Source organism: Globicephala melas, chromosome 13 (genome assembly GCF_963455315.2).
Source record: "Globicephala melas chromosome 13, mGloMel1.2, whole genome shotgun sequence".
Classification (NCBI taxonomy): Eukaryota; Metazoa; Chordata; class Mammalia; order Artiodactyla; family Delphinidae; genus Globicephala; species Globicephala melas.
In genome coordinates, this window is record NC_083326.1 from 74328171 (window position 1) to 74342171 (window position 14001).

The 14001-nt window shown below is 42.4% G+C and overlaps 1 protein-coding gene across 4 annotated transcripts in view; it reads left to right on the forward strand.

Moving 5' to 3' along the window:
- The first annotated feature begins 9568 nt into the window (after positions 1 to 9568).
- Positions 9569 to 14001, forward strand: part of PTPN11 (protein tyrosine phosphatase non-receptor type 11) — a 78449-nt gene continuing 74016 nt past the window's right edge. For all 4 annotated transcript variants that reach the window (XM_030860492.2, XM_030860493.2, XM_060310447.1 and 1 more), the window contains exon 1: positions 9569 to 9788. In XM_030860492.2, coding sequence (XP_030716352.1) covers positions 9775 to 9788 — 14 coding nt within the window. In that variant the 5' untranslated portion in view covers positions 9569 to 9774. The remainder of the gene's footprint in view (positions 9789 to 14001) is intronic.

The window sequence follows — 14001 nt, forward strand, 5'->3', positions numbered from 1 at the left end:
GTCCTGCTCCATTTCATACCCATTTAGGATTATTCACTGTCCATGCATGTAATATTTTCAAGGAAAAGCTTAGGCACAGCTCTTTGAGACTGGGAATGTCGGCACCTTTATTTGTCCAGCTTCCTGAACAAAACACCTCTTAGAAACTGCGACTTTAGAAAACGTATCAGAGTGAATAAAGTGCAGAATTGTTTACTTGAGCCCCTCAAAAATTCTGACAATCTCAGAGACTTTCACATAGTCAGTGCCCCAAAATGTTTGTGAAATGACTTGCCATTGAAATCAAAATATAATGAACACCCTCTTGTGTTTTTTTGAGGTATTGCAAAATTTAGCATTCGTTAGTTGGGAAAAATATCATCACTCTGTTATAAACGGTATGATTAAGCACCGGGTTTTGCCACTATAAAGTGCTCATAAATTTGTTCAGTGCTTTATTAATTACAAAGTAAACATTTTTGCAGACACTAAATCGTTTTAAGCCTCAACACGACTTTCCTATGAGGTAGGACTTTAAGATGAAAAAACTGAGGCTTGATTACAATAAATGTCTTAGCCGAGGTCACACATACATTTACATTGAATCGTATCTCTTTGTGCTACAGAAAGACAGAAAACCAGTAGGCAGTTGTGCTGCAGAAAGGGTATTATCCTTCTAGCCGGGGATCACTTGCTATCTGATCTTATGATAAATCTCTGCACGTGAGTTTTCTTTTTTATAAAATGGGGATGATATTGACAATATTAATAATAACTCCCTAAAGTTTTTGAAGAAACTACAATTATTTTTATTGAAAAATGTGAAAGTGAAATATTATATTTATTGCATTATTTTTCGAACATCTTTTTTGGAGTATAATTGCTTTACAATGTTGTGTTAGTTTCTGCTGTATAACAAAGTGAATCAGTTATATGTATACATATATCCCCATATCCCTTCCCTCTTGCGTCTCCCTCCCACCCTCCCTATCCCACCTCTCTAGGTGGTCACAAAGCACTGAGCTGATCTCCCTGTGCTATGCTGCTGCTTCCCACTAGCTATCTATTTTACATTTGGTAGTGTATACCTGTCAATGCTACTCTCACTTCGTCCCAGCTTACCCTTCCCCCTCCCCGTGTCTTCAAGTCCATTCTCTATGTCTGCATCTTTATTCCTGTCCTGCCCCTAGGTTCATCAGAACCATTATTATTTTTTTTTAGATTCCATATATATGTATGAGCATACAGTATTTGTTTTTCTCTTTCTGACTTACTTCACTCTGTATGACAGACTCTAGGTCCATCCACCTCACTACAAATAACTCAGTTTCATCTCTTTTTATGGCTGAGTAATATTCCATTGTATATATGTGCCACATCTTTATCCATTCATCTGTCGCTGGACACTTAGGTTGCTTCCATGTCCTGGCTACTGTAAATAGTGCTGCAATGAATATTGTGGTACGTGACTCATTTTGAATTATGGTTTTCTCAGGGTATATGCCCAGTAGTGGGATTGCTGGGTCATATGGTAGTTCTATTCTTAGCTTTTTAAGGAACCTCGATACTGCTCTCCATAGTGGCTGTATCAGTTTACATTCCCACCAACAGTTCAAGAGGGTTCCCTTTTCTCCACATCCTCTCCAGCATTTATTGTTTGTAGGTTTTTTGATGATGGCCATTCTGACCGTGTGAGGTGATACCTCAGTGTAGTTTTGTTTTGTTTTGTTTTGTTTTGTTTTTTGCGGTACGCGGCCCTCTCACTGTTGTGGCCTCTCCTGTTGCGGAGCACAGGCTCCGGACACGCAGGCTCAGCGGCAATGGCTCACGGGCCCAGCCACTCTGCGGCATGTGGGATCTTCCCGGACCGGGGCACGAACCCGTGTCCCCTGCATCGGCAGGCGGACTCTCAACCACTGCGCCACCAGGGAAGCTCCATCAATTTTGTTTATCATCTCAAAGAACCAGCTTTTAGTTTTATTGATCTTTGCTACTGTTTCCTTCATTTCTTTTTCATTTATTTCTGATCTGAACTTTATGATTTCTTTCCTTCTGCTAACTTTGGAGTTTTTTTGTTCTTCTTTCTCTAATCACTTTAGGTGTAAGGTTAGATTGTTTATTTGAGATATTTCTTGTTTCTTGAGGTAGGATTGTATTGCTATAAACTTCCTTCTTAGAACTGCTTTTGCTGCATCCCATAGGTTTTGGGTTGTTGTGTTTTCCTTTTCATTTGTTTCTAGGTATTTTTTGATTTCCTCTTTGATTTCTTCAGTGATCTCTTGGTTATTTAGTAGCATATTGTTTAGTCTCCATGTGTTTGTATTTTTTACAGTTTTTTTTTCCCGTCAATTGATATCTAGTCTCATAGTGTTGTGGTTGGAAAAGATACTTGATACGATTTCAGTTTTCTTAAATTTACCAAGGCTTGATTTGTGACCCAAGATATGATCTATCCTGGAGAATGTTCCAAGAGCACTTGAGAAGATGATGTATTCTGTTGTTTTTGGATGGAATGTCCTATAAATATCAATTAAGTCCATCTTGTTTAATGTATCATTTAAAGCCTGTGTTTCCTTATTTATTTTCATTGTGGATGATCTGTCCATTGGTGAAAGTGGGGTGTTAAAGTCCCCTACTATTATTGTATTACTGTCAGTTTCCCCTTTTATGGCTGTTAGCATTTGCCTTATGTATTGAAGTACTCCTATGTTGGGTGCATAAATATTTACAACTTTTATATCTTCTTGTTGGATTGCTCCCTTGATCATTCTGTAGTGTCCTTCTTTGTCTCTTGTAAAAGTCTTTATTTTAAAGTCTATTTTGTCTGATATGAGATTTGCTACTCCAGCTTTCTTTTGATTTCCATTTGCATGGAATATGTTTTTCCATCCGCTCACTTTCAGTCTGTATGTGTCCCTAGGTCTAAAGTGGGTGTCTTGTAGACAGCATATATATGGGTCTTGTTTTTGTATCCATTCAGCCAGTCTATGTCTTTTGACTGGAGCATTTAATCCATTTTCATTTAAGGTAATTATTGATATGTATGTTCCTATTACCATTTTCTTAATTGTTCTGGGTTTGTTTTTGTAGGTCTTTTCCTTCCCTTGTGCTTCCTGAGGAGAGAAGTTCTTTTAGCATTTGTTGTAAAACTGGTTTGGTGGTGCTGAATTCTCTTAACTTTTGTTTGTCTGTAAAGGCTTTAATTTCTCCCTCAAATCTGAATGAGATCCTTGCTGGGTAGAGTAATCTTGGTTGTAGGTTTTTCCCTTTCATCACTTTAAATATGTCCTGCCACGCCCTTCTGGCTTGCAGAGTTTCTGCTGAAAGATCACCTGCTAACCTTATGTGGATTCTCTTGTATGTTATTTGTTGCTTTTTCCCTTGCTGCTTTTAATATTTTTTCTTGTATTTAATTTTTGATGGTTTGAATAATATGTGTCGTGGTGTGTTTCTCCTTGGATTTATCCTGTATGGGACTCTCTGTGCTTCGTGGAATTGATTGACTATTTCCTTTCCCATATTAGGGAAGTTTTCAAGTCTAATCTCTTCAAATATTTTCTCAGATCCTTTCTTTTTCTCTTCTTCTTCTTGGACCCCTATAATTCGAATGTTGGTGCATTTAATGTTGTCCCAGAGGTCTCTGAGACTGTCCTCAGTTCTTTTCATTCTTTTTTCTTTATTCTGCTCTGTGATAGTTATTTCCACTATTTTATCTTCCAGGTCACTTATCCGTTCTTCTGCCTTAGTTATTCTGCTATTGATTCCATCTAGAGAATTTTTAATTTCATTTAGCATGTTGTTCATCATTGTTTGTTTGCTCTTTAGTTCTTCTAGGTCCTTGTTGAATATTTTTTGTATTTTCTCCATTCTATTTCCAAAATTTTGGATCATCTTTACTATCTTTACTTTGAATTCTTTTTCAGGTAGACTGTCTATTTCCTTTTCATTTGTTTGGTCTGGTGGGTTTTTACCTTGCTCCTTCGTCTAGTGCATATTTCTCTGTCTTCTCATTTTGTTTAGCTTACTGTGTTTGGGTTCTCCTTTTCTCAAGCTGTAGGTTTATAGTTCCCATTGCTTTTGGTGTCTGCTCCCAGTGGGTGAGGTTGGTGTAGGCTTGTGTAGGCTTCCTACACAAGGTGGAGGGGACTGGTGCCTGTGTTCTGGTGGGTGGGGCTGGATCTTTTCTTTCTGGTGGGCAGGGCCGCATCTGGTGGTGTGTTTTGCGGTGTCTGTGAACTTATTATGATTTTAGGCAGCCTCTCTGCTAATGGGTGGGGTTGTGTTAATGTGCTGCTAGTTGTTTGGCATGGGGCGTCCAGCACTGGAGCTTGCTGGCCATTGGGTGGAGCTGGGTCTTAGCGTTGAGACAGAGATCTCTGGGAGAGCTTTCGCCATTTGGTATTACATGGGGCCAGGAGGTCTCTGGTTGTACAGTGTCCTGAACTTACCTCTCCCACCTCAGAGGCTCAGGCCTGACACCCAGCAGGAGCACCAAGGCCCTGTTAGCTGCACGGCTGTGAATGTGGCAGTCTCCATTCTGAAGTCAGATTATGAGGGTCTACAGTAGCTGTTCAGCTATAAGAGGATGACTTGGGAGCCCTTTGTCTACGAGGCTGTCTCCAGCAGCTGGTGGCTAAAAGAGTAGGTCTCCGCATGTGATGCCAGAATCTTAAATGTTTATACAGAGGTCTTCACTGGGTTCAGTCACGGATTTGGTACAGATGGCCTCAAGAACACCTTACTCTCTCAAGGCTGTGTGCTTGAAACAGCTCCTAAGCCTGAGGGTCTACAAGCTGCAGGAAGACGAGACCGCCCAGGGCGGCCTACAAGGCATGATTCTTGCCACGAACCCTCCTCCCTAAATGTTAATATTAAGATCAACATAATGGCTCACTCCCTCACTCAATTTTCTCATAAGGAAGTTCATGCAAACACCATCAAGAAAACCCAAAACAACAACAACAAAAACACCCTGCAAATAACTTGGATATCTACTAGCACAGGAATTGACTAAATAGTGAACATCCATACTATGGAATATTATGCAGATATGGAAAAGACTGGGTTACATCTCAGTGTTCTGTCCAGAATGGGTGCATCGGCCGAATGTGGTTATTAAGAACTGGAAATGTAGCCAGTTCACACTGAGATTTTACACATTGGCTGTAAGTGTAAAATACACACTGGGGCTTCCCTGGTGGCACAGTGGTTGAGAGTCCGCCTGCCGATGTGGCGGACGCGAGTTCGTGCCCCAGTCCGGGAGGATCCCATGTGCCGTGGAGTGGCTGGGCCCGTGGGCCTTGGCCGCTGGGCCTGCACGTCCGGGGCCTGTGCTCCGCAACAGGAGAGGCCACAACAGTGAGAGGCCCGCGTACAGAAAAAAAAAAAAAACCGCACACACTGGACTTCAAAGGTTTAACAAGAATAAAGAAGGTAAAATAACTCAATTTTTTATATTTATTAGTTATATGTAGAACAATATTATTTTGATATATTGGGTTAATAAACATATTTTTCAAATTAATTTCACTTGTTTCTTTTTACTTTTTAAAAGTGTGAATACTGGACGTCCCTTGTGGCGCAGTGGTTAAGAATCCGCCTGCCAATGCAGGGGACACGGGTTCGAGTTCTGGTCCGGGAAGATCCCACGTGCCACGGAGCAACTAAGCCCGTGAGCCACAACTACTGAGCCTGCGCTCTAGAGCCCACAAGCCACAACTACTGAGCCCATGTGCCACAACTACTGAAGCCCGTGCGCCTAAAGCCTGTGCTCCACAACAAGAAAAGCCACCACAATGAGAAGCCCACACACCACAATGGTAGTCCCCGCTCGCCGTAACTAGAGGAAAGCCCGTGCACAGCAACGAGGACCTCGTGCAGCCAAAAATAAATAAATAAATTTATTTTTAAAAAAGAGTGAATACTAGAATCTTTAGAATTACATGTATGACTCACATTATATTTGTATTGGAAAATCAGTGCTGGTCTAGAGGGATGTTCATTATATTTTAAGAGAAAAAAATAAATCACAGAGTTTTATTTTTATACATATATACACACATATGTACATATATACACATATGTATGTGTAATATATACATATTATGAACCCATAAATATATACACATATTATGACTGCATTAAAAATATCTCTATATATGTTACGTGTTTGAGTGAGCGTGGGTGTGGGATATGTGTGTGGGTTCATGTAAGTATAGAGAAAAGTGTGGAAGGATACACACCAAACCATTAACCCTGGTGGGGGTTGGAGAAGGGAGGTTATATACATTGTAGAGCAGGGAAAATTACTGTTTTTATTTGACCTGTTTCAAGGAGCTCGTGTTGTTTTTGTAGCTGAGAGAGAAATTAAAATAAAGTGTATCTAAATAAATATTTCTTAAGCTTGTTATATGCCAAGCCCTGTGCTAGGCTCTGGGCATATAAAGATGAAGACCTCCAGGGAATTCCCAGCGACAGGGTTTCTATTTTATTCTCAGGAAGTAGTCAAATGGTGTGCGCAGTGAATATTTCCTAGAGGAGCTAGTTGAGTTGGAGCTGAATCTTGCATGACATTTAGTTTTCCAGATGGAGACGAGTTTAAAGGGTATTCCAGACAGAAGGAATTAAACTTTGGAAGACAGGTATACAAGAAACAACCAGAGGCCTTTGGAAACTGCCAGATTATGTGAGGAAGTAGAGGTAAAGGAAACTGAACAGGTAAGCATAGTTCACTTTTAGAAGGGCCTGATGTGTTAACAGAAGGATCTTCATTCATTGCTAAAGGCTTTGAACTTCCTTCATAGAACAGGACATGACTAGATTTGTATTGTAGAAAGATCATTCTAGCTGCGGAGTGTACAGAACACTGGAGAAACTGGGGAAGCAATGGTTTCTGCATTCAAAAATCTTACAGTTTGGGAATTCCCTGGCAGTCCAGTGGTTAGGACTCAGCGCTTTCACTGCCGTGGCCTGGGTTCAGTCCCTGGTCAGGGAACTAAGATCCTGCAAGCCTCACAGCAAGGGGTGGAGGCTGGGGGAAGCTTACAGTTTACTTTGGAAAAGAGACAAATGATAACCAGCATTTATCACATGCTTACTTTGCCAGGTACTGTTCTAAGTACTTCACAAACATTAACTCTTTTATTCTTCACAACCTACCCTATGGTGGGTAGAATTTTGATCCCTCCATTTTACAGAGAAGTAAATTGAGACACAGAGGACTCAAGTGACTTACCCAAGGACATCCAGGCAGGCAGGCAGGCTGGCTGACCTTTGGAGATTAAGAACTTAATCCTCATATGATATTGTGTCTTAGGTTTATAATGGAGTGTGTTCAGTTCTAAGCTAGGATAGCTGTCTTGGGGACCATCTAAGATGGACTGGGAGAATCAGATTATTCTATTCCAGAGGAGATGACCTCTAGCCTGAGATCAGTGGCATGGACGAGAGTTCATGGGGATGGGGGTCAGAATCCTCCAGGGAAACGGAGTAGATTGTTTAAAGGCCCTGAGCTGGGAGAGAACATGGCTATTGAGAGGAACTGAAAGTTTTTCAGTATGGCTGGGTCATAGAGTGGTGGGGAGAGAAGGGACTAGTAAAGTGAGCTGGGACAAGACCAGGTGGTTGTTAAAAATTTTTTTTGACTGCATCCTAAAAGCAATGAAAAGCCATTGAAGGGCTTCCTTGGTGGTGCAGTGGTTAAGAATCCGCCTGCCAGTGCAGGGGACATGGGTTCGAGCCCTGGTCCGGGAAGATCCCACATGCTGCAGAGCAATTAAGCCTGTGTGCCACAACTTCTGAAGCCTGCACGCCTAGAGTCCATGCTCTGCAACAAGAGAAGCCACTGCAATGAGAAGCCTGCTCACCAAAACAAAGAGTAGCCCCCACTTGCTGCAGCTAGAGAAAGCCACGTGCAGCAACGAAGACCCAACGCAGCCAAAAATAAATAAATAAATAAATTTATATATAAAAAAAGAAAAGCTATTGAAGTGTTCAATTTAAGGAGCAACTTGTTTTGCATTTTAGATTACTGTGGCTATTATGTGGTGAATGGATTGGAGAAGGCAAGCCTGCAGGCCTAAGATCAGTCAGGATGTTGTTTGGCTCATCTGGGGGGCCAGGCTTCAGGGGAATGGAGAGAAACAGGCCGGACAACTGCTTGTTGAATACCTATTACCTAAATTAAACTGGCATATATTAAATACAATTTTTTAAAGGATTTTTGGGTAACATCAATGCTGAAGCAGTTAGCATACTGTATGAGAATTCTTTGTATAGGAATGAGATGTGGAGCACTGGGAGGAAAAAATGAGGATTTTGGAGCTCTATAGATGTGGGTTTGAATTCTGGTTCTGCCATTTACTAGATCTGTGGCCCTTAATGAGTCACAGGAACATTCATCAGGTAAAAAAGCTCTACCTTCTCACTCTGGTCTGAGCTACCTCATCTCCATCATCTCCAATATTACAGTATTCTACTATTCTGAACTGGTCTCTGTTTCCAGCCTTGCCCTCTTGATCCAATAACTCAAAGTACCCAAAGTAATACTTTTAAAGCATAGATTACATTCATTTTCTGCTGAAAATCTTTCAGTGGCTCTCCATTTTACTGTTCATTTAAATAGCCTCTACAACCCCATACCATCTCTACCCCTTTCTCACCTCCTTTCTACTATTCTCTTTACATCTCCTATACCCCTCCCATCTCCTACTGTGCTCCAGCCAGAGACTTCTTCATTTTTCTTCAAATACAGGAGGCAGCCTCCTGCCTCAGGGCCTTTGCACCGGCCTCTCTCTGACCTTTAAATGTTCTTCCCCTAAATTATTCCCACTGACTGCTCCTTTACTCAAATGTCATCCTTAGTGAAGCCTTCCATAAGTAACCTATTTAAAATAATATAAAGGGCTATGGAAAAAAGAAGGGAAATGAGGACCGGAGTATTATCTTGTGTGTTTTATTTATCTTGATTACTGTAGCTCCTCCCATGAGAACACCAGGATTTTTGTCCTTTCAGTTCACTGTTGTAACCCCATAGTCAAAAATCAGTGCCTAGCAGATAGAAAACACTCAGATGTGTCCTTCTAATGATATTTAATACAGCTAATAATCACAAAGCACTTATTAAATAGGCCAGGCCTAGTTCTAAACATTTTACGTATTTAATCCTCCCCATAATCCTACGAAGAAAATACAATTACTATTTTCATTTTACAGAAATGAAGGAATGGAGGAAACTGAGGCTCAGAGAAACCAAACAACTTTCCTAAGGTTACACGGCTAGTAAGTGGAGCGACTATTTGTGGAATGAAATGAATGAAATTCGACTTGGCGCGGGGATGGAGATTGACACGGTGGGAGCGGATGCGATCAATTCACGCGAGTGCGTGCAACTTGAGCGCGCAATGCACCGCCTGACGCCAAGATCTAAAAGAGGGTGAGAAGGTGCTTTGGAAACAGCGCGGAGAAAGCTCCAGTGAGCCACCGAACTGCCATCACCAGCCGCCGCTCAGTCCACGGCGGCATGGAAGCAGGAAGTAGCGGCGGGCGTCGCGTGGGGTGACGTCACAGCGGCGCCGGCAGCGAAGGGCGGGGGAGGAGGAGGAGCGAACCGGGCTTGGGGGGCGGCTGCACAGTCTCTGGGATCCCCAGGCCTGGAGGGGGGTCTGCGCGCGGCCGGCTGGCTCTGCCCCCCGTCCGGTCCGGAGCGGGCCTCCCTTGGGCCAGCCCGATGTGACCGGGCCCAGCGGAGCCTGAGCTAGGAGCGGGTCCGTCGCGGAGCCGGAGGGCGGGAGGAACATGACATCGCGGAGGTGAGGAGCCCCGAGGGCCCGGCGCGGGCCTCGGCCCGGCCCCCGCCGCTTTCGTTCAGCCCCGCCCGGGAGGAGGCGGCCCAGCTGGGCTTCGGACTCCCGCCCGGGGTCGCGGGGGCAGGCTCCGTCCCAACCCCCTAGCCCTCCCGGGCCCGGGGGTCCGGCCCCACCGCGCCCCCTCCCCTCGGGTCCCCATTCATTTCCTGCCTCCCCGAGTTCCGGCTCCCGCAGCCCTGGGGATGCCCGTCTGGACGGGGCAGGTAGAACCGCCCGGGGAACCGCGGACGCCAGCGGCCCGGCTCGGCGCCGCATTCCTGACCCATTGCCTCATGAGAATTGCCTCATGGTGATTCCGAAATAACCCCGCTCACTTGGGGAGGCTCCTCGGCCTGGGACGCGGGAGGGGAGAGTAGGGGCCAGTTGCGCGGGGCCAGGCCCCCGACGGTCGAGTCGCTCTGGGTCCCTCTGCCTCTTGCGCGCATTTGGGGGCTTTACTCAGGATCCCTGACCCCTTTATATGCCTCTTTGCATCTCCTTTCCCCCCCACCCCTCACGTGCCAGAAATGGAAAAACTGACTGTATCTGCAGCTATTAGAAGTATTTCCTTCCTCTGCGATCTTCGCTTTGGGAGATGGAAGGGAAGGGAGCTGTATGTCTAGTTATTTAATCCTTCACAACCTTAAAAGTCAGGTAACATTAATTACCCCCGTTTTACGGATGTGGAAACTGAGGCTCAGAAGAAACATGCTAGTAAATGATAGGATTTGAATCTAAGAGTCAGAAGGAAGGTTAGTGAATTAATGAGATCCTTTGAAAGCTCAGGGTAATCATACTACTAATAGCTAACATTTATTTAGCTCTTACTGTATGCCAAACAAGTTTAATCCTTGCTATAACTCTATGAGGTAGGTATTGTTATCCCCGTTCTAAAGATGAGTAAAGTGAGTTTCAGAAGTTAGGCAACCTGGGCTTCCCTGGTGACACAGTGGTTAAGAATCCACCTGCCAATGCAGGTGACACGGATTCGGGGTTCGAGCTCTGGTCGGGGAAGATCCCACATGACCCGGAGCAACTAAGCCCTTGCGCCACAACTACTGAGCTTGTGCTCTAGAGCCCGCGCTGTGCTCTAGAGCCCGCGCTGTGCTCTAGAGCCCGCAAGCCACAACTACTGAACCCATGAGCCACAACTACTGAAGCCCGCACGCCTAGAGCCCGTGCTTTGCAACAAGAGAAGCCCACGTACCACAGCAAAGAGTAGTCCCCGGTCCCCGCAACTAGAGAAAGACCATGCGCAGCAACGAAGACCCAATGCAGCCAAAAATAAATAAATAAAATAAATAAATTAAAAAAAAAAGAAGTTAGGCAACTTGCCTAAGGCCATTCAATCAATAAATGATGGAGCCAGAACCCTCTTGTTAATTACCAGGTTACTATTATTTTATAAGTATTGCCAATAATTTGTAAGCCTTAATTTTGTTGTTAAACAGTAGTGTGATCTACTGTTTTCAGATAATGATCCTGCTATTTTGTATTTCCACTCTTTATATACGATTCATATATAAGACCCATTGTTTAGACTTCATTGTCCTGTTATGGTCACCGTCTTAGACATTTGAGAAACTGTTTCAAGCTGTTGGAGTTATTTGAATGAGAGACTTTTCAAAATATTAGGAATGTCTTCTTAGAAATACCTGCACATTATTCATTCATGGAATGAAAAGAGAGAGAGAAGAAAACTGAAAACTTGGGAAGTGAGTGATTTGGACAGGTCTGTTGGCAAGTGCTTACAGATCTGGGTAATATATAATTGCATTTCAGCAGAACAGTGTATAGCCTCAAATGTTTTCATTCCTTAGGGAGCTTTTAAATAAAACAGTTGTCTGTTTAATCTGTCAAATAGTCATTGAGCCTTTTGTTCCTTGTGTCTGCTCTTCCAGACAAGTAAGGATCTGCTTCTTTTAGGAGACAAAGACTGGGGGCTGGGAGTGGGGTAGGGGCTGGGTAGTAATAGACCCTACATTGTCCAGCTTGTTAGTTTAGAAGCCAGGAAGTGTGGGTATAGCCAAAGCAGCAAGTGGTAAAGATGCCAGTTTGAAACGGAGTAATTCCTCCTCTCCTCCAGCCCTCCCTTACCTATTATGGAAAAGAAACGTGTGCCACCTAAAAAGCAGATTATGAATGTAACACACATAATTGGGGATTATTTATTATTATTTTTCAGATCGTAGGTCTATTTTATTATTTTAACCCAGCTTTATTGAGGTATAAATGACATGCAACAAATTGCATATATTTAAGTGTACAATTTGATAAGTTTTGACACGTGTATACACTCGTGAAACCATCACCACAATCAAGATAATGAACATATCCATCACCCCTTTTGATGGCTCCTCGTGCCCTTTATAATCCCTTCCTTGTTGCCAGGCAAACACTCTTCTGCTTTCTGTTACTATACATTAGTTTGCATTTCCTAGAATTTTATGTAAATGGACTTTTATGTGTGGCTTCTTATGCTCAGCAAAATTATGTTGAAATTCATCCATGTTGTAGTGTGTGTCATATAGTTCCTTACTTTTTATTGATTAGTAATATTCCATTTTATGGAGGTACCACCGTTTATTTATCTATCCACCTATTGATGGATGTTTGGGTTGTTTCAGAATTTGGCTTCACAAATAAAGCTGCTCTGAATGTTCATGTACAAGTGTTTGTATGGATGTATACTTTCATTCCTCTTTGGTAAATACCTATCAGTGGTATGGTTGGATCACATAGCAGATGTATATTTAACTCTTTCAGCAATTGCCAAACTTTTTCAAAGTGGTTACCATTTACATTACCATTTACATTCCCACTGGCAGTGTATTAGAGTTCGGTTCCTCCACATACTGGTCAACACTTGGAATGGTCAGTTTTTAAATTTTAGCCATCTAAAGGGTGTGTCATTGTATCTCATTGTAGCTTTTCCCCCCATATCAGCACTTTTAAATTTTAATTTTACTTATTTAATATTTTAATGGAGGTATAATTGACATAGAACATTATATTAGTTTCAGGTGTACAGTATAATGATTTGATATTTATTCATTGTAGTTTTAATTTGTATCTTCCCTGGTGACTAATAATGTTGATCATCTTTTCATGTGCTTATTTGCCATCTGTATATCTTCTTTGGTGACACGTCTATTTGATTAAATATTTCCACCCCCCCCCCTTTTTTTTTTTTTTTGTGATACGTGGGCCTCCCACTGTTGTGGCCTCTCCCGTTGCGGAGCATAGGCTCCAGACGCGCAGGCCCAGCGGCCGTGGCTCACGGGCCCAGCCGTTCCGCGGCATGTGGGATCTTCCTGGACCGGGGCATGAACCCATGTCCCCTGCATCGGCAGGCGGACTCTCAACCACTGTGCCACCAGAGAAGCCCTAAATATTTTCCCTTTTAAAATTTACTTGTGAAAAAAAAATGAAATTTACTTGTTTGTTTTCTTATTGAAATTTGAGAGTTTCTTATTCTGGATACAAGTCTTTGATCAGAATTGCAAATATTTTCTTTTAGTCTGTGGCTTGTCTTTTCATTTTTTAAAATGTCTTAAACGGAGGTTTTTAATTTTGCTGAAGTCCACTTTATCAATTAAAAAAAAAAAGGATCATGCTTGTGGTGTCATTCCTAAGAAATTTTTGCTTGACCCAAAATGTCTCAAATGTTTTCTCTTGTTTTCCACAAGTTTTATAGTTTTAGCTTTATGATCCACTTTGAGTTAACTTTTGTATGTGGTATGAGGTGTGGCTGTATCTTCTCTTTTTTGCATATGGGTATCCAGTTGTTCTAGCACCATTTGTTGAAAAGACTGTCCGTCTTTATTGAACTTGTACCTTTGTTGAAAATCAGTTGTCCATTTATATGTGGGCCTATTTCTAGACTCTCTTCTGTTCTATTGATCTATTTGACTTTCCTTATGCCAATACCACATGATCTTGTAGCTTTATAACAAGTCTTGAAATCAGATAGTGTTAGTCTGCGAACTGTGTTCTTTTTCAAATGATTTTTAACCTCAGAATTAATTCATTCAACAAGTAGTTATTGAACCAGGCAGGATGAAGCAGTAGAATAGGCAAAGATCGTTGTTCTTATGGCTGAAAGAGAAAGTGGACAAACACATGAATAAATGAGACTATTTCAGGTAGTAATAACTGCTGGGAGGGAAAAAAATAA